Genomic DNA, 19,195 nt, shown 5'->3' on the forward strand with positions numbered 1-19,195 from the left:
ATCCTCCATCCCTTCTCCTCTCTTCTCATCCCTCCTTCCCTTCTCCTTCTCCTCTATTGTCATCCCTCTATCCCTTCTCCTCTATTGTCATCCCTCTATCCCTTCTCCTCTATTGTCATCCCTCTATCCCTTCTCCTCTATTGTCATCCCTCTATCCTCTCCCTCTGCTCCTCTGTCACCCTTGCCACTCTTTCCTCTCATTAACCTCTAATCCATGTCTCTAGGCGGGAGGAGATTCCTGTGAAGCTCATTTAAGAGCTCTCTTTCTTCTGTCTCCCCCACTAACTCCATCCTGTCTCTTTCCATCTCCTCCCTCCCTCCCCCTCTCTCTCCTGGGCTCTTCCTCATTAGAGGAGTGCTGCGCGTGTTGGGGGTTGCTTCCAGGGCGTCAGCAGAACGGAGCAGAGGAGCCTCCCAGGCCTCTGACGCTGAGGGCACACGTGCTGCCATACGGCACACACACACACACACTACCCATCTGGCCCGGGCCTGTGTGTGTCTGTGTCCATGCACGTGTCCCTGCCCTTTCCAGTCCCGTCTCTTGATCCTGACAAAAGCCGACAGCATCGTCGGTTCCTTTCCCCCACAAAGCCCCCCTAACCGGCGTGTCTCCCTCCCCCCAGACCCCGTCCCAGCCTTCAAGTCGTGGCACGACGAGAGCGACAGCGGCGAGGCCCAGCTGTCCCCCCTGGCCGGGCGCATGGTGCACCCCCCCCTGGAGGAGGACGCCTACCCCCTGCTGGCACGCCGCTTTCTGGACTTTGGCCACAGCCAGCGCTTCCTGTTGCAGGACCCCGACGCCACCTCGCCAACCAAATCCCTGTCCTGCGGACGGTGAGCGCCACGCGCCGCACGCACTCACGCACGCGCATGTGTGCCGAGGCTGTCTTGGCCCGCTAAGCACGTGGGAGGCGTTCATGAAGCATACACACTCTGATGCCACCTCAGTGTCCTGAAGCCTTGTAGGAGGTGAGCGTGACATGGTCACATGCAACATGGTGAAGTTGATGTGTGTGTGTGTGTGTGTGTGTTCCCAGGCCTCGTCGGGCCTCCTTTGGGTCCAAAGATAGCTCCAGGGCCGAGTCAGCGTCCCACCAGCTGAGTAAGAAGCTCCAGAACCTCAAGAAGAAGATCAAGCAGTTTGAGGATCAGTTTGAGAAAGACCGAAACTACAAGGTTAGTCAGGCCCTGCTGGGCTGACGTGAAACCTTCACTCTCCTTCGTGTCAAAGGCCCTCTTTCACACGAGGGTTTTCTTTCATGCAAGGTTTACGTTTGTAGAAGCAGGTCTTCTGAGTGTGGGGAGAACAGCAGTGTTGTAAACGGGGTCCTGTCCTCACTGACACAGCTCCTCTCCTCTGGCCTTGTTCTCCTCCCTCAGCCATCTCACGGAGACAAGGCAGCTAACCCCAAGGTCCTCAAGTGGATGACGGACCTCACCAAGATACGCAAGCAAATCAAAGGTACGACCGCCTCCCCCCCCCCCCACCGGGCACCAGGAGGGTGGGGGGTTGGTGTAATAGACATGGGGATTCTTTTTGTTGTGTGTCTTTTTTTTGGGGGGGGGGTTTCATCCTGTTCCACATGTAGGCAGCTGGAGCCTTGCCCCTGTCTGCCCCCCCCTCCCCTCCTCCCTCCCTCCCCCCCCCCCCCTCTCTCGTGGCGTTGGCGTGTTGTGGCAGGGCTGTCCCATCCCTGCATGCACTCATGACCTCCCCGTGTAGCCCAGAGCCCTCCTTGTTGCTCCCACACACACACACGTGTACGCACTCTTCTTTCCTCTCCCACACCCCCCCCCCCCACACACACACACCTTACTCCTTCTGTTCCATGCATCACTCCCAAGTTTATCCATTCCATGTCCGCTGAGATTTTGATTTTTTGGGGAACGAGATTCAAGTTGGCCAATGAAGTTTCTCTCTCTGTTTTGAAAAAAAAAAAAAAAAAACGACAACAACCCCAAAAACACCCCAAAACGTGTTTCACGCGGACGCCGTGCCCCCCTCCCCCTCCGCCGGCCCTCCGACCCGACCTGACCTGACCCGCCCCGCCTGCAGGACGACAGCACCCGCCGGCCCCCAGAGGCCCCCTGAGACACCAGGCCGTGCTTCACTCACACAGATGCCAGCTCCTCCTCCACCACCACCACCACCACCACCCCTCCTCCCCCTCCTCCTCCGCCCCCAACACACACCATAGCACACACGCACGCCCCCCCTACGCCTGTAGACAGGCCTCGCATCTCAGTAAGTACCTTCCCCTCTCCTCGCGCCAGTAAGTAGAAACCACTCCATACTACTAGGCTTTCTAGCCTTTTATTTCTCTCTCTCTCTCTCTCTCTCTCTCTCTCTCTCTCTCTCTCTCTCTCTCTCGCTCTCGCGCTCTCGCTCGCTGGCTCTCGCTCGCTCTCTCTCCCTCTCTCTCTCCCTTTTGCTCTTTCTATCGTTCTTCCTCCTTCTCTGATGACCATGATCAAACAGAGAGCCTGCTCTGGTTCATAGGGTTTGGGGCTGGGCTGATGTCCTCTTCTGAACGCCTTGAACTGTGGCTTAACTCATGTAACCGGGGTGTAGCTCTGGATACATGATCAGGTGGACACTGGACAGGACAGAGAGGGTGGTGGTGGGGCAGTGTGGTCGGAGCAGCTATATCACTCCTAGTCCAGAAGACGTGGTCCTCTAGTCATGACGGGTGTTTTGTTATGTCTGCTTGGTTCCTCCCCTCCCCTCCCCCGTTTGCTTGTTGTGAGTTCACTGCACCACCACCCCCCCTCCTACATAAACACGTATAAGCTCAACGTCTCCGTCTTCTCCGTCTTCTCACCTCCCCCAGATGCCAAACACAAGGCAGAGAGCGAGCAGGGCCCTCTGACCCGCCCGCGGAGCAACACCCTGCCCAAGAGCTTCGGCTCCACGCTGGAGGCCCAGGCGGCGGGGCCGGAGGAGGGCCGCTCAGGCCAGCCCAGGCCCACGCGCCTGGAGACCCTGGAGCTCATCCAGCTGCGCGTGCGGGGGAAGAGGGAGGAGGACGGCTGGCCCGAGGACACCAAGGTCAGTCTGGGGGGGGTCAGTCTGGGGGGGGGGGGGGGGGGGTCAGTCAGGGGGGTGGTCAGTCTGGGTGGGGGGGGGGGCGGCAGTCTGGGGGGAGGGGGGCAGTCTGGGGGGAGGGGGGCAGTCTGGGGGGAGGGGGGCAGTCTGGGGGTGGTCGAGCAGGCGGCGTGCAGTAAAAACGCCATCTGGTTTTTCTAGAAAGGAGTTTGCGACTCGTTTCCAAACAGCGGGATTCTACCTTTATCCGTGTTAGCCGCGGGGAAAAGGGGTGGGGGGAGGAGCTGAGGTGTCAGAAGCGAAACTTGACAGAGACGCACGAGGCGCGCCGAGTCACGCCTGCTTTGGTTGCTTCCCAGAAGATGAGCCGGGAGCAGCTGTCCAGCGAGAAGACGGTCCTCCAGAAGAACCTGCTGCACTACGAGGGGCTGCATGGGCGCCCCGTCACCCGCGAGGAGCGCCTGGTGGCCAAGCCGCTCTACGACCGCTACCGCCTGGTCAAGCAGATGCTCACGCGCGCCAGCATCACCCCCATCACCGTACGTACCGCACGCTCTCGCTCTCTCCTCAACAACAACCCAACAGAGGCTGTTACGTCTCTTGGGGCCTGCAGTGCAAAAAAGGTTCTAGGACTATAAACATGACAGTGGGCAATCTCCCGCGTGTAACAAATGTCGTAGTACCATTGTGTGTGTGTGTGTGTGTGTGTGTGTGTGTGTAGTCCTGTAGTGTGTGTCACAGCCCTGTCTCCCTTGCCATCGTCCCCCAGGTGTCCCCATCCAGCAAGAGACGCAGCCAGACCCTGCAGCCAATCATCGAGGGCGAGACGGCCCACTTCTGCGACGAGATCGAAGAGGAGGAGGAGGAGGGGGCGGAGGAGGCGGGGGAGGGGGAGGGGAGGGCCGGAGAGGAGGAGGAGGAGGAGGAGGGGGACACCAGCGGGGGGGAGACGCAGAGCTCTGGGTCAGACGTCATCATGTCCCTGGGTCCCCTGGGCCCCCTCACGCTCCAGTCGGAGAGAGAGGGCTCCATCACGTCCCGCATGGAGGAGAGCTCTGGGAAGCTGGGCCTCGACCTGCGCCTGTCCAGCTCCAACGCCTCCTCAATGTAAGGTCACACACACACACACAGGTGTGCATGCTCATTCGCTGTCCCCTAGAAAAGGCAGGTAGAGATGGAAAGTTGGCACACGCATCATCAAACTAGCGAGCCCACACCCACACCGCCTGGGTCGTTAGGCTTGCTGTTGCCACGGGTCTTGTTCGAGGCTGATCTGACGTTTAGATACGGCTCCCTCCTTCCTGTACTCCCCCATCCCATAACTCCACAGGCCTGAGCTGCTGGAGCAGCTGTGGAAGGCTCGAGCGGAGAAGAAGAAGCTGAGGAAGACCATCCGGGAGTTTGAGGACATCTTCTATCAGCAGAACGGCAGGTGAGCTGAACGAGCGCGGCCGCACAAACCCATCTGCCCCCTGGCCGTGCCCACATACGACATGACATCAGATGTTGGGTGGCGACAGACTGCTTCAACAGGCAAAACGACACGTTATGCATGCACAATTTGTTTGGGTCCTTTGTGAGCACCTGGTGCGCGGCGGCCCCAGTGGCAGTTTAAAGGCTGGCTGAAGAGCTCAAGCCCTCACCGAGCCTACCCAGTACACAGAGTTGTTAAGCTCACCCCTCAAACTCGACCTGTTTGACTAAACAAACCTGCCCGTTTGTTTTCCACTGATTTCATTTCCCCCCCTCAGGTTATCTGCGAGGTGTGTTTACACAGCAGAGTTGACATTTTTCCTCTGAAACATGTTTAACCCCTCTACACGTAGTAAATACAGCCATGCAGCCACGGTGCTAGGGTTGACCTTTGGATCTGCGATTCTAGAAGACCCTTCCAGACGGTTCACCATAGTGAGCGACAACATTGCCTGTGATCCGGTGAGAGTGAGGTGGCAGGCAGATCTCCCGCGGCTGATGAGGGAGGCAGCTGGTGACATAATAGAGGAGACAGGAGACTTGGTGTCCTCTACCAGGGGAGAACAGGATGCCAGGACGTCACAGGGGAGATTAGAGAAGCTGCATTAGAGACGAGCCGAGGTCACCTAGACGAGCCGAGGTCACCTAGACGAGCCGAGGTCACCTAGACGAGCAGAGGTCACCTAGACGAGCCGAGGTCACCTATACGAGCAGAGGTCACCTATACGAGCAGAGGTCACCTATACGAGCAGAGGTCACCTAGACGAGCCGAGGTCACCTAGACGAGCCGAGGTCACCTAGACGAGCCGAGGTCACCTAGACGAGCCGAGGTCACCTAGACGAGCCGAGGTCACCTATACGAGCCGAGGTCACCTAGACGAGCAGAGGTCACCTAGACGAGCAGAGGTCACCTAGACGTGTGTAGTCGGATGTGGAAATAGTACTGAAATGTTTAACCCAAAAAGTACAACACAGTGTTTCTACAAACTACAATGTTTCCACTGAAAGGTTTTCTAGAAACAATACCCTTATTTCTTCAGCGCTTGCAAATTCCATTGGAGTGGTCTACAAGTGAAGAAACACATAGCTCCTTCTGACCCCTTCCTTCCTCTCTCTCCCTCTCTCTCTCTCTCTCTGTCTCTCTGTCTCTCTCTCTCTCGTCCTCCAGGACTGTTCAGAAGGAGGACCGTGTGCCCATGCTGGAGGAGTACAAGGAGTACAAGAGGATCAAAGCCAAGCTGCGTCTGGTAGAGGTGCTCATCAGCAAGCAGGACTCTTCCAAGTCCATCTAGACAGACCTCCCTCGCCTCCCCCCGGCCCCACCTCCAGCCAGCCAATCAGCGGGCCAGCTCTGGCGTGACTTCATCATTCTTTCCCCCAATCAGCTAAGCCCCCCCCCCCATCCCAGTCAGCAGCCCACATATCAAGCTTAACCCCCTCAATAACCCCCTTTTTTTCTTTCTTTCTTGTGAAAGAGTACTTGTCATTTTTATCACAACCTCCACATCTAACATTCAAGTTTCTCTTGTTTATGTTTAGTCCCCGTCCCCCCCCTTATTTATGTTTATTTTGTAGATTTTGTGTTTATTTTTTGTGCACAGTAGTTTCTCATACTGAGAAGTGCTTGATGATAGAAGACAGAAGCTGGTACTTAGTTGTTGCTGAATAGTTTGACCATCTTCATGGATGAAGCAGTCCCTCCCTCTAAGCAATGGGATTGGTCCCCTCAGCTGTCAGACTCACTTAGACTCCCGCCCTAAACTCCCATCTCACCACTCTGGAAGGAGGCAGTGGGTTGTTTTGGTGGAGAACAGAGAGAGTTGTGTGCATGTATTCCTGTCAAATCGCTATGTACACATTGCTTAGTTAAACTATGTCACTTTTTTTGTTCTTGAATGAAGAACTACTTTTCAAGTAAAAAGAAAAAGACAACAAAAAAGGAGAGGAAAGAACCTACTGTATTGAGTATGTTATATCCCGGTTCTTTGTATATTATGAATCCTTTGCTAGTGAGGAAACTGAGTTCATCAGTTAAGGATTGGTTTGTGCTGAGGTAAATTTTGGTTCTTTTGTAAATCTTGGGTCACCCTTTTCCACACAGAGAGGAATGATGAGGTCCACTATTCAGTTCTGAAAGGGAAACCGCTTGATATTAGTGTTTATCTTGTATGCTTGGTTTCTATTCTCCGCAATAATGTTGGAGCGCTTTGACTCTGGCTTATAAATATGTATATATCTATTAACGTGTGTTTGTTTTTTTATGAGTGTTTAGGGTTTGTGGCGTTGTCGAGTTTGTGGTGTGAGGTGTGACTGAGGGAGTAATAAGCGTGATAACAGTTATCACATCCGGCTCATCTAGCAACATCAGTGTTAAATGCAGGGCCACAGTCGAGTTCTGGAGAAGGAAAACCTCAGTTATCTACAATCAGTCAGTCAGTCAGCTGTGTGTGGTCGGCAGACAGGCAGAGTAACAGGCAGACAACTTTCCAACGGCAACACAACAGTTGGCTTGAGCAGGTGTGTTTAGCAGGAAATGCCATCTCACGGAGGAAGCCTCCATCCTCATGTCTTGTGGCCGATGTCTTTTGAGGATGGCTATTTATAAATCTCCTCATTGGCCAATCAGAAGTCCTGAGCTGGGGGCCCAGCAGGTTGACATGACAACCTGTCTTAATCCTATTTCAGCCCCAGGAATGTAGACACAGACTATGGTGTTAGTGAGGTGTGCACTCCTTGAGACGGGTGTGTCCAGCACTTAAACTAGGGAGGACACATTGTACACAGGAAGGTCACTTCTCTGCTGTTACAATATGGGGGGACATACCTTTGGCTTGTGTGTTGTCAAACGAACCCAGGGAAGTTCTATTCCACCCTGACCTGGTAGGACAGTTTCAGTTGACACAGAACTGTTACATACTGAAATCTAAGGGGATGGGATGAGGAGGAGGGAAGTTATTTGCACAGCATTCCGAGAATGCAGCCCTTGTTTCTGTCGGTTGTTTTTATGTTTTGTTTTGTTTTTTGTTTCTTTTAAAAAGCACTACTTGGACCTGAAGGATGTATGTCAGAAAAGTTTTCAAGTTTTCAAACAACTTAGTTTGCCCCCCCCCCCAACCCCCTCGCCCAACCCCATCAGCTTTTTACTTCCCGTGATGTTGAAACCATGCTTTTGTATTGATTGTTTATGTTCTCACTAATATATATAAATATATATATATATATCTATATTAAGCAAAGTAGCCATGTATCTGCTTAAAAAGAAACCTGCTAATGTTTTGTATGAGCTAAATGAGCTAGTAGTTGACTTGCATGGTATAAATGACCATTTGTATTGGTTTCTATTTTTGTGCCATGAAGCTGAAGCAATAAGATGAACATGGAGGGGCGTGGCAGTGGGGTCTCACTCGGAGCAGTTTACCACTCAAGTTGTCAGCACAATGTCCCCGTTCACTAGCTTCAAAACCAAATAACAGACAAACTATGGAAGTGTTACGTATGGACGGTGGCCCAACCACTCGCACCATTCTATGAATAACGAAGTTCATAAGGGCTTTTTTAGTTTGAATCCAACCACCACCACCACCACCCCCTTCTGTATTGTTTAGCATTGTGCCTACAACGAGTGGTAAAGATCATGTGAAGCCTCTGGGTTGTGATGGATGTATGCAGACCTTGTTCATAGCCCCACTGATCCTGACTGCACAACTCGCACGCATGGCTCACGCACGTTTCCACGGCAAACGAGGGGCGGGCGAGAGACATCAGCTTATAATACAATAGCTCCATCCCCTCAGTCTGTATATGTGGAACTGTGTTTTACATCTATATGCTGGATGTATATTATCTGCATAACTGTTTTCTGTGAATGCTTTTTTTTTTTCCTCTTATCAACAATGATTAAAGTACAATCAGTAATAATGTACATTTGAAATGCAGACAAAATAAAGATTGTAATTTACACATTTCTTTGGTTTGTCTTTCATGGATTGAGTCGACTTGTATTGTGGGTATTTTGCCCACAACAGCCGTGGTACATTAACAGTTAGGACACAATGGGAAATCTTTAAGGCACAGTAAATGTGATTGCAGTCATCCAAATGTTGCACTGATTATAGATTACACGATATACTTGAAGCCTGATGCATACTCTAATCACATGCCTTCACATGTCTATTTAGACGGATGACAAAGTACATGAAGAAACTGAATGAAAATAGCAGAGAAAACAATGCAGACGCTTCCATACAAGTGCTCTGCATGACACGATCAAAACAATGAACACCCTTCTGTGTCATGCTGGTGGCCAGTAGAAACATCTGGAAGGCACGAAGGCAAGAGGCTGTTTTTTTGCAGTCCTGGGAGAACTGCAAAAAAACAGGAAGTCTGGAGACGGAGCGGAGATATCCAGCCTCGCAGGGCCTTCATAACGATGATAGATGTGGGTAGGGTTATGATGATGTGTGACTGTCGCCATCTAGGGGTCACTTTGAATATAGATCTGTGACTGATCAGAACAACAGTGCTTGTGTCATGTGACTGAAGATCCTGCTGCGCCTCAACAGAAGGCTGACGTCCTGACCTTCACACACACACATTCAACATGACTGCTCTCTAATCAGCATTAGCTTTGTAGCATTCATATTCTGTTATCACACTCCCTCGATTCTCTCACATACTTAAAGATAAACGTACTGCGCAAGTAACATCATATTCCTACCAGGAGCCTAAGAAAATTGTATGAAACCTGAACCTTGTAAAATGGTTTATTTGTATACATATTAGTTAAATCGCAGAACAACCAACAGCGTTCTGATATCAGAAATCCCTTTAGAATAGATTTAACAGTATAGAGTTGACCACGTTGACCACAATGTCATCTCAGTTAAATATATATTTAAGACCTCTCCTCCTTTAGCTTTTATTCTTGCTGGAACACAAAGACACAGATTGAGACAATTTTCTGATACATCATATGCATCCTCTCCTGTTCTCTGCTTTGATGTTATGGAAAAATATTGAAACTAGGACAGTCATACCTTGAGCACAATTTTCCACTGTGCACATCGGGACTCCAGCAGAGTAGGGCTTAGTTTTGTGATAGTGAGTGATATGCTTTAATATAGAGAATATCAAACCACTCCACAAACGAAAAATGAAAAATGTGACGATTTGATGGAGTTGAACATGACTAATGTAAACATCTGCTAATGTCACCAATATCTGTTGACCAGTTCAGCAACATCATGACTGGACTGAATGGGAGACTGTAAAACGTCATAGTTATCCATCAGGCAAGCAGGGAGTGCATTTGAACTCATATTCCATCCTTTAAGATTTCTAGCACAAGCACATTTTGGAAAGGCCTAAAAGCCCTTGTAGAGAGTTTCTTGACCTTCTGGGAGATTGTCTAGGAAGATTTAAGACCTCTTTTTGAAAAAGTAAAAGGTTAAAAAAAAGGACACAGTAAATGGAAGCAGGACATCCAATCCGATCCCAACTTACACGGAACACAGAACAGTGAGCCATAGAACAATGATGGCTCACTGTCGACTGCATTCCAGAATGCTGCTTCATTCCACGTGCCCCCTTTGACCTCCTCCTACAACCTACAAGGGCTGCGTTCGGGTCTTCTTAGATTTCACCTGCTTCTTTACACTCATCCTGGCATTCAGAGCAGAAGAAACCACACAATGCATGAAAGACACCACCAGTAGGAAACGGAACAGGCCCAAGTTAACGTCAAAGTTCAAAATGACAAACAAGGTTAGTTCCTGTAGCACAGTTGTTTGAAGTAAAGCATCATCACTAAGGATCCAGAGTTCTTAAGATGAGGTAACAAGAGGAGTCTGTTCTGTCCAAACTCCACACCACTGCTTTAAAATATTGAAGGAAAATCCTAAGATGTTTGATTTAGGAAGATTCAGATGGTGCACAAAACAATTCTGATTAAAATACTACAATTAAATATTCACTATAGAGACACTTTTAGTACATCTCACCTTGATATAATATTCAATATACAAGTTGAAATTATTCAATATACAAGTTGAAATTAAGTTCCCTATGACGTTTAAAATCCTCATCCTCCATCATTCTGTGAGACAGAACAAGCCCAACACAGAAACATCAGTGCCTCTTACTTTCAGAGAGGATATTTCAGTGACTTGTGGAAAAACCTACAGTATTGGACTCATGTTCTTATCTGGAATGGGTGAAACTGAAATAAGTTGTTTGGTCATTTGAACAGACAAGTCGTCTACATCCAGTATACTACGAAAACAACAAAAGAGCTAATTGCATTTGGTCCACTTCCTGGTGTGGGCTTTGCAAGTTTGGCACGGCTCTGACCGAGATAAAAAGTTTGCATTTTAATTGGCCCTTTGACTCCTGTCCAGCTATTGGCAAGTTCACTGAGTTCCAGATCCTTCTGTCTGTCTGTCTGTCTATTGGCTACTGGACTAGAGAGTGAGAGTGTCAGGTAGCTGAAGCTGTGTTTATTGCATCATCAGAGCAGATTAGTATTGTAGCATGGTTCTAGTGGGGAAAGTCCCTGGGTTAGCTCAAAGACGTCTCCTCCACTGGTTGGCACAGGGTGTCGTGTCAGACTGGAAACTCTTGCAGTTGCTGCCACATGGCATCATGTTCCACAAACCCATCCTGGGCGCCGCGCCAATATGTCTATCCCACCTGAAATGGCTGTTGTCAGTGTTTAGCAGAACAACACTCTAAAGTCTTGGGGGGTGAGTCCAAATGGGAGCCAGTGTTCCCACCTGCTCTCAGTCTCTCCTCCTCCTGTTTACTGTGCTTTTCCTCCCTCCGTCAGTCTACCGCTTGTCCACCCACCAGGCCACATTCAGACCAGAATGTTCCGTGACACTGGCAAGTCAGGTGGCCGTGGGGTGAGTAGAGGATTGGCTGGCGGAGCTGTCAGAGGTGGCCTGGTTGGTTTCAGACAAGTGCCTGGGAGAGGCTTCCTGGTGCTGGATGGAGGAGCCGGCACAGGGGGGCTGGTAGTCATAAAGGCTTGTCTATCACTGATACGCCTGGAGGGAGGGAGGGAGGGAGGGAGGGAGGGAGGGAGGGAGGGAGGGAGGGAGGGAGGGAGGGAGGGAGGGAGGGAGGGAGGGAGGGAGGGAGGGAGGGAGGGAGGGAGGGAGGGAGGGAGGGAGGGAGGGAGGGAGGGAGGGAGGGAGGGAGGGAGGGAGGGAGGGTCAGTTGTTTGTCAAGGTACGAGACAGACATAGTGCTGCTATCATACTCATCTCATTCCTTAATAACCACTCGATATACGCCGAATAGGCAGGTTTACCCAAACCCAAGCGTTAGCGGTTTCTTGGCTGGTGGTTGTGCAGATGGAGTGCGAGGCTCTGACCTGCGTAGCTGCGGCCGTTGCTCATGTTGGTGGGGATCAGGCTCCACTTGTCCGTGGCAGGGTTGTAGAACTCCACCGAGGACAGGTTGCAGGAGCCGTCGTCCCCGCCGATCACGTACAGAAGCCCGTTAATGGCGCTCACCCCTGCAAAGTGGAGACGGCGTCAGACACGAGACGCGAGACAAACGTAACACACACACACACACACACACACACACACACACACACGACCGACGCGACAGCCCCGTTTCAGAGGAGCGGCGCTGGCGCCTCGTTTCGGAGAACAGCGGGAGAGGAAGAGAGGGCTGGTCCTGGGGGCGGGGCGTGCGCGCGCGGGGGGGGGGGGGGGGATCTCACCTGCGTTTCGGCGACACATGTTCATGTCGCAGGCTTGCCTCCAGGCGTTGGCCAAGGGGTCGTACACCTCCACGCTCTTCCTCACCAGCGGCCCGTCGTGGCCCCCGGCCGCGTACAGCTGCCCGCTGAGCACGCCCACACCTGAGCACCACACGCACACACACCGCCGCGCTTCACTTAACGGCTTACGGGGAGGGAAGGTCGCACGTGGAGCCGGGGTGAGCGGGACGCCCGCGGGGGGAGGGCCGTCGTACCTGCTCCGCTGCGCCGGGTGCTCATGTCGGCCACGAAGCTCCACTGGTTGCTGCCGGGGTCGTAGCGCTCCACCGTGCTCAGGCACTGACGCGACGCGCCGTCGTAGCCGCCCACGGCGTACAGCTTCCCTGTGGTGCGGCCAAAAGACACATTACATGTAGTCATTTAGCAGACGCTCTTATCCAGGGCGACTTACAGTAAGTACAGGGACATTCCCCCTGAGGCAAGCAGGGTGATGTGCCTTGCCCAAGGACACAACGTCAGTTGGCACGAATCGAACAACCTTCGGATTAATAGCCTAATGCCCTAACCGCTCAGCCATCTAACCCCCGCTAACACACACTGAGGGACACTGGGACCAGAACAGACGCGCGTGCGCACGCACACACACACACACACACACACACAGTGTGGTGGGCGTCTTACCGTCCACCACCCCCACTCCCACACTGCTTCTCCTGGTGTTCATGGGAGCGACGAACATCCACTCGTTGGTCTTGTAACTGAACGCCTCCACTGAAGACAGACCTGTGGAAGAGAAGAGGGGAGGGAAAAGGGAAGGAGGGATGAAGAGGGGAATAACGGTGAATAAAGGGACAAAGTTAATGGGTGTGATAGTGAGCCATGAATGGAGCTGTGAGATGTGTGTGTGTGTGTGTGCACCACGCACCAGTGCTGCCATCAAAACCCCCAATGGCGTACAGCAGATCGCCCAGCACAGCCGCCCCCAGGGTGCTGCGCCGCTCTTGCATGCTGGGAACTGTAGTCCACAGGTCCCGGACACCGTCGTATGCATCTACCGTCCGGACGCGCAGCGAGCCATTGAACCCTCCCACTGCATAAACACGGCCCGCCATGAAAACCACACCTGGGGAGGGAACGAGGGGGCGGGGAAGGGACGATTAGCAGACAAGGTAAGGAAAGGTTATAGAAAAAGGGAAAGGAGAGTCAATGAATAACATAAGGACATAAAGATGGTATGGCTGATCACTGACAACGTTTCCATTTCAGTTGAGAGGAAAGTCAATTTCCTCCGGGTAGAGGTGTGCAGGAGGTTATGAGAGCATAGAGGGAGCGACAGAGACAAAGAGAGACAGAGAGACAGAGAGACAGACAGAGAGAGAGAGAGACTCACCAGCTCGACAGCGTCTGGACGGCAGGTCTGCCACCTGATACCAGCGGTCCTCCTGGAAGTCATAACACTCCACACTCCGGATGGCCTTGGGGGCCTGGCCTCCCACCACTATCATCACCTGGGGGCACACAACGAGTCTGGGTGTGTGTGTGTGGTACAGTCTCTGTGCTCTTGTTCTGGCAGATCACAGGGATTTTGTGTGTGTATATTTGTGTGTGTGTGTGTGTGTGTACCTTGGGCAGGCTGATGGGCGTGCGTGGCCTCGTGCGGTCAGTCTTGATGAGGTGTCTCTGCTCTGCGGGGAGGAGGTGGTACTTCATGGCTTCGATCAGGAAGTCCTTACACGTGTTGTTGTTCTTGATCAGAGCCTCTTCTTCCACGATCTGTGGAACACACAACCACTTAGACACGCTAGGTTTTCTGCCATCCACACACTAAATCCTGTTTGTGTGTGTGTGTGTGTGAGCGTGTGTGGGTGAGTGCTTGCACACCTGCACCAGGTAATCTCTGGTGAGGAGGGGCAGACGAACGTGCTCCATCAGCTTGGGCATGTGTTCCAGCCGGGCTTCCTTGTTGTGCTTGATCCAGGCAATCATGGCCTCGAACACCTGGAGCGCACACAGACACACACACACAGGGCTGCTTCACTTGGCTGGGAATAGCTTTCTTTAAAGAGACATTGGTCTCAACAGGTATCCCCCATGATTAAATAAGGGTTATAAAACAAGGATTGTTCCGGTGCTTGATGCTGATTAGCTCAAAGCCATTGTAAAACACTCTATAAAACAAACATATGTGACCACATTTAAATTCATACTCACTATCAGTGATGGAATTTCACTTCAAAAATTGCACATTTAATGGTGATGTCCTGAATTTTTTTAATAATCACCCCAATCCTTAAAGCCTGTATGCTGTCCTGTGTTGCTTGGCAACCATTTTTCAGTCTTGAGAAACTATATTGCGAACTATAGAACAAATTGATGTCGCTGTGTGATTATTATTTAGTGGAATACTACTTGGTAGTCTATAATAATCATTTTAGTAACCGTTTCATAAGACAGTAAGCCCTTTGAAGCCAGGATTTTAAAACAGGTAGGTGTTGCTATGCACGACACAAAGAAGTGAAATCTAACCCTCTTGGGGTACATTGATTAATTAAAAGACATATAATATCTTGGGGCACAGAATCCAGTCTATCAAAAAGCATATGATGGGTGTAAGCGTAATGGTCTTGTTTTGTCAATCTATGTGTCCTGGCACGTTTCAAGGGAGAGAAAGAGAATCTGGTGTAGTTTAGCAGCTACTGTTCCTCATCCCCACACACAGACAGCATGTGTGCTCGTCTCCCATCTCCCCTCCCACACTGAGATCACTAGCAAATCTGGACTGTGTCGAGGAGAGAACACTAGGCCGTATCATACGGGAGTCGCTGTGCTGGAACAATCAGGAAGCAACACCCACCTTTTCTTCGGTGGACACTGTGAGCTTGTCACTGGATATCAGGCTGCACACCTGCTGCAGGGTCAGGCCCAGGAACTCCTCACCCAGCATCACCTCACAAAAATGCTGCTCTGTTGACACACAGCTACACACATGAAGACAGACAAAATACTGACAACCTTTTCTTGATCATCTCCCATCCTCCTTCAAATGAGACCTCACTAGGTTCCTCCTTTCCCTGACTGAATAGGTGGGAAGAGCTGGGAGATGACCATCCAAAACAAACAATAACATAACACATCATGGTTCCCGCCTCTCTCTCCGGAGGCCCCTGTCTGCGTGCCCCCCAGCCCTCCAGGACCCCTGTCTGCATGCCCTGCAGGGCCCCTGTCTGCGTGCCCTCCAGCCCTCCAGGACCCCTGTCTGCATGCCTTCCAGCCCTGCAGGGCCCCTGTCTGCATGCCCTGCAGGGCCCCTGTCTGCGTGCCCTCCAGCCCTCCAGGACCCCTGTCTGCATGCCCTCCAGCCCTGCAGGACCCCTGTCTGCGTGCCCTCCAGCCCTGAAGGACCCCTGTCTGCATGCCCTCCAGCCCTGCAGGGCCCCTGGCTGCAACCCTCACCAGCGTATGCGTGGGACTGGTCGAGCAGCTGGCTGCAGGTGTGCAGGTCAGCAAAGGCTCGGATCCCCAAGCAGTTGGTGGGGTGGAGCTGGCTCTGCAGGAACTCACAGCACACCTGTCTGACGTCCATGAGCTGGAGCAGGCTGGCGGCAGGTAACAGCACCTACACAGGGAAAACACATACCCAACTGTAAGTCGACATAAGGCTCCAGTTTCATGTATAGAAAAGAAGAAAATAAATGCAAGACACACACTGAAACACAATGGGGGGTGGGGGAGGCACATGCTAGAAAAACACAGATAGGACGCTTGGAGTGGGAAACATCCAAATACGGTCTATGCTGAAGGTTACCATATTATGACTTTTAGTACCATTATCTGTGAGCTGACAGATTTATGCTTGCTAAACAATGGTTTACCGAAAGTAGCATAATATTGCTATCAATGGTGATTCAGTGGTTATGAAGTGACGAAGGTCAGTATGTGCTTTGGTCTCAGGAAGGCTTTGTGACTTGTGTGGTTTCAAGGCTTCTGGCCCTGAGTCTGCTGCAGGGTTGTTTTTCTTGAAGGTTTTTGCAGCCAACAAGGCCGCCATTGCACAAGTCTCTGTCTCTACAAAGGCGGACAGAATCTAGGTCATTCATTCAAAGGCTTTTATTCAGTTTATTATTGTGCCATTTTTCCCTTGGGGTATGAGGAGAGATGGGCTGACCTGTAGTGGTTGTACCACACAGTTGTAGCACACTTTTAAAGGCACCAAACAGACTGACTGACTGACACACACACACAAACGGACACGTACACCTCCAAAAACAGTTACACACACGTAGACACACTTTAACAGGGTAAACTTTGCACACAAACACACCCAAGAGGATTAAATCCCGCAAATGCCTCAATACATTACACACTTGTCCCCTCTCTCTCCCAACAACACACACACACGTTGCAAACACTGGGAGGATTTCCTGTCTCTGCAAGCACATTTCCTGATCTAATAATGAGAGGAAATGCCCAGCCTGCTGAAGCTCTGGGCAGCTGATCTGCCAGAGAGCCGGGGGTGGAAGACTAGAGGAAAGGCCATGAGAGCCAATAATACGCCACATGATCTTCCACAGCTACTCCCATAACAAGGGAGACCTGGGTAATAATACAGCATGAAATAGTATTATTTTGACTATGGCCAAGACTACAGGTGCTTGTTAGTCCTTTTTTTGACGTTTTTTTTTTCCCCTCCCTGCTGACGTTCGAATTGGGATATGAGAGGGAGTTTGTTCACCTGTACGTTGTCCTCGGTCACCTGGATTTCGGCGGTGTAGATGTAATCCACCAACATCCTCAGGGTGTGGCCGTCCACATCCCTGATCTCCACCTGCTGGGCTGTGCTCTCACTCATGGCCCCTGCGCACACACACACACACACACACACACAGACACAGACACACGTACACACACACACGCGCGCGCGGGCACACACACACACACAGGAAGTTAGACATTCTTGTGAAATCTTTCGAGGGACAAAAGATCAAACTCGACACAAATATTTGACTGGGATTTGGGTAGGAAAAAAAAATGGCACTCTTCCCAACTACGCACCTGTAAACATGGCACAGAAGTAGGGGCTGCATGCAGCCAGGACAACCTTATGGGCCTCCACCTGTATGTTTCCTGCCACGAGGAGCACGTCGCATAGCATCTTTTTACTGGGATCACAGGAGAAACATGATCAGGCTTTATCCCCATCACACACTGGGCACTGTATGGACACTAGCTCGGTATACAGAGACCTGCAAGTTGAATGTCCTCGCATGTATATGTTCAATCAATCAATATTTTTAGAGCACTTTTAAAAACAACCATGGTAGACTTAAGTGCTGTACAAAAAGTACACAGTTGATCGCCACTTTGCTGAAATAACTGTCTACACTCTTCTGGGGAGGCTTTCCAATAGATGTCAGAAATGTGATGCAGGATTTCCTTCCATTCAGCCATAAAAACATCAGTGACAATGTTGGGTGATGAGGCCATGGATTGTGCTGCTCCCCAAGGCAACTCGGAACTAGTGTGTGTTGCAACTGACCATTTCAATTAACTTCAGCATACTTCTGGCCATACAGTGTACATTGGCATTGCTTAAAGAAACTGTGAAGGCATGTAGCCATCTACCTCCTCAAGTCATTCATCAGCTGAAACGCTTTCCTCATGTGGGTGTGGTTGAAGGTGTGCATCCCCGCATCCATGGCATCCTCCTCTGAGTCCCAGTTCCTCGGACCGTCGGTCTCTCGACTGATTAGGGATAAACTGAACATGAGCAGAAATGCACAAGGATCTTTAAATAATCGCTACACGGTTTTAACCCTCCCTGCCTTGTATGAAACGTTCATCAGTGCTTACTCCTAGACACAAATATACGAGTAGGTTAGTTACTGTCTCTTACTGCAGTCACAGGCATCTATTTTTTAGTTGTTGTCGGTAGACTATGTTGCTTAACTATACATTACAATACCAACAGTAGCCTCTGTTTGAATGCTCTGTGCTGGCTTGCTAGTAGAAACTACCTCTCTCTAAACTGGACGTAAGATGAGTCTTGATGGCTAACTAGCTTGGCTACCTGAAAAATAAACTGGACACGTCGTGAGGGGACACATTTCTTATTACTATAAATAAGTGCTTTCCCTTGGTGGACCGTGCAACCTACACTTGTGCATAAAAAGCATGTCTAAGGAATGCAGTTGTGATCAAATTTGTTAATATTATTGGTAGCTAGCCTAGCTAGCGTATGTCTCCACAGCTTAAAAAGCTTGCAGAGGTTAGCTTAGCTAGCTAGTTAGTTTTAACGTGAGCTTAGCACCACTAGCTACAAGCAACCCCGTAAATATCCAGTTCTTCGTATCTAAAGAAACCACGCGGTACATTATTCCACAGATGAAGCTATGACGATGCCAATCAAAAGAATACTGTCTGTATTTGAACATAAAAGAAACTTACCCCATCGTCACACAGTCCATTATTGAGGTGCAGCTCCGTACATGAGCAGCACCGCCTAGGCTGGTTACGGCCTGGCTGTGCACAATAAGTTCGAAGTCCAGCAACACTACTACGGTTGAAGGATAGAAACTAGTTGCCAAGTATATTGCAAGGGAAGCTTATTAGCGAAACTCTTCACGACATCTTCCTGCATCTATTGTCCATCATTTATTCTCGACACAGCTTTACAGAAACGTAAGTCTTCTGACAGCTCCGGAATTAATGTTATGATTGGAAGGGGGTGGACTCAATCAATACTATATCGCTCGGACTGTTCATGGTCTCTCAAGCTTATGAGTAACGAACCGTAGAAAAACATTTATTTACTGAAAAACTTGCAAGACTAAAGAAAACATAAAAACAAAACATAGCTATAAAAGATTTCAAGAGGGCCACAATGTCATTTGACTTCTTGGGGTGCATTAAAAGTAAAAAGAACCTTTGATTTAACAAATAGCACTTTT

The 19,195-nt window shown here is 50.5% G+C and overlaps 2 protein-coding genes across 8 annotated transcripts in view; one reads left to right on the forward strand and one right to left on the reverse strand.

The window, feature by feature from the left end:
• fam13b (family with sequence similarity 13 member B) overlaps positions 1-8,481 on the forward strand; it is a 29,893-nt gene extending 21,412 nt beyond the window's left edge. The window contains exons 14-22 of one of the 6 annotated variants that reach the window (XR_014767131.1): positions 624-834; positions 1,038-1,176; positions 1,381-1,462; positions 2,832-3,049; positions 3,406-3,585; positions 3,816-4,153; positions 4,377-4,478; positions 4,873-5,425; positions 5,688-5,817. Coding sequence is in view for 3 of the 6 variants with exons in the window: in XM_084707436.1 (XP_084563562.1) it covers positions 624-834; positions 1,038-1,176; positions 1,381-1,462; positions 2,057-2,245; positions 2,832-3,049; positions 3,406-3,585; positions 3,816-4,153; positions 4,377-4,478; positions 5,688-5,811 (1,583 nt within the window). In the remaining 3 variants the exon portion in view is untranslated. Of the gene's footprint in view, positions 1-623; positions 835-1,037; positions 1,177-1,380; positions 1,463-2,056; positions 2,246-2,831; positions 3,050-3,405; positions 3,586-3,815; positions 4,154-4,376; positions 4,479-4,797; positions 5,437-5,687 lie in introns of those variants that run through there. The other 5 variants (XR_014767123.1, XR_014767136.1, XM_084707436.1 and 2 more) reach the window with 5 other exon arrangements.
• Positions 8,482-10,993: 2,512 nt separating this feature from the next.
• On the reverse strand, positions 10,994-18,827 carry klhl3 (kelch-like family member 3). 2 transcript variants are annotated; one of them, XM_084707664.1, is made up of 15 exons: positions 18,693-18,827; positions 17,871-18,005; positions 17,301-17,407; positions 16,981-17,102; positions 15,702-15,864; positions 15,103-15,212; positions 14,130-14,246; positions 13,872-14,021; positions 13,639-13,756; positions 13,174-13,371; positions 12,930-13,031; positions 12,503-12,631; positions 12,249-12,389; positions 11,892-12,035; positions 10,994-11,562 (listed from the first exon to the last, which is right to left on the reverse strand). In XM_084707664.1, exons 1-15 carry the CDS (start codon positions 18,710-18,712, stop codon positions 11,534-11,536), a joined length of 1,785 nt encoding a protein of 594 aa, XP_084563790.1. In that variant the 5' UTR covers positions 18,713-18,827; the 3' UTR covers positions 10,994-11,533. The 2 variants fall into 2 exon arrangements, with proteins under 2 accessions (XP_084563790.1, XP_084563871.1); XM_084707745.1 differs by having other exon boundaries at positions 17,871-17,990; positions 18,693-18,814.
• Positions 18,828-19,195: the final 368 nt, after the last annotated feature.

Source organism: Hypomesus nipponensis, chromosome 1 (genome assembly GCF_054491055.1).
Source record: "Hypomesus nipponensis isolate SF chromosome 1, ASM5449105v1, whole genome shotgun sequence".
Classification (NCBI taxonomy): Eukaryota; Metazoa; Chordata; class Actinopteri; order Osmeriformes; family Osmeridae; genus Hypomesus; species Hypomesus nipponensis.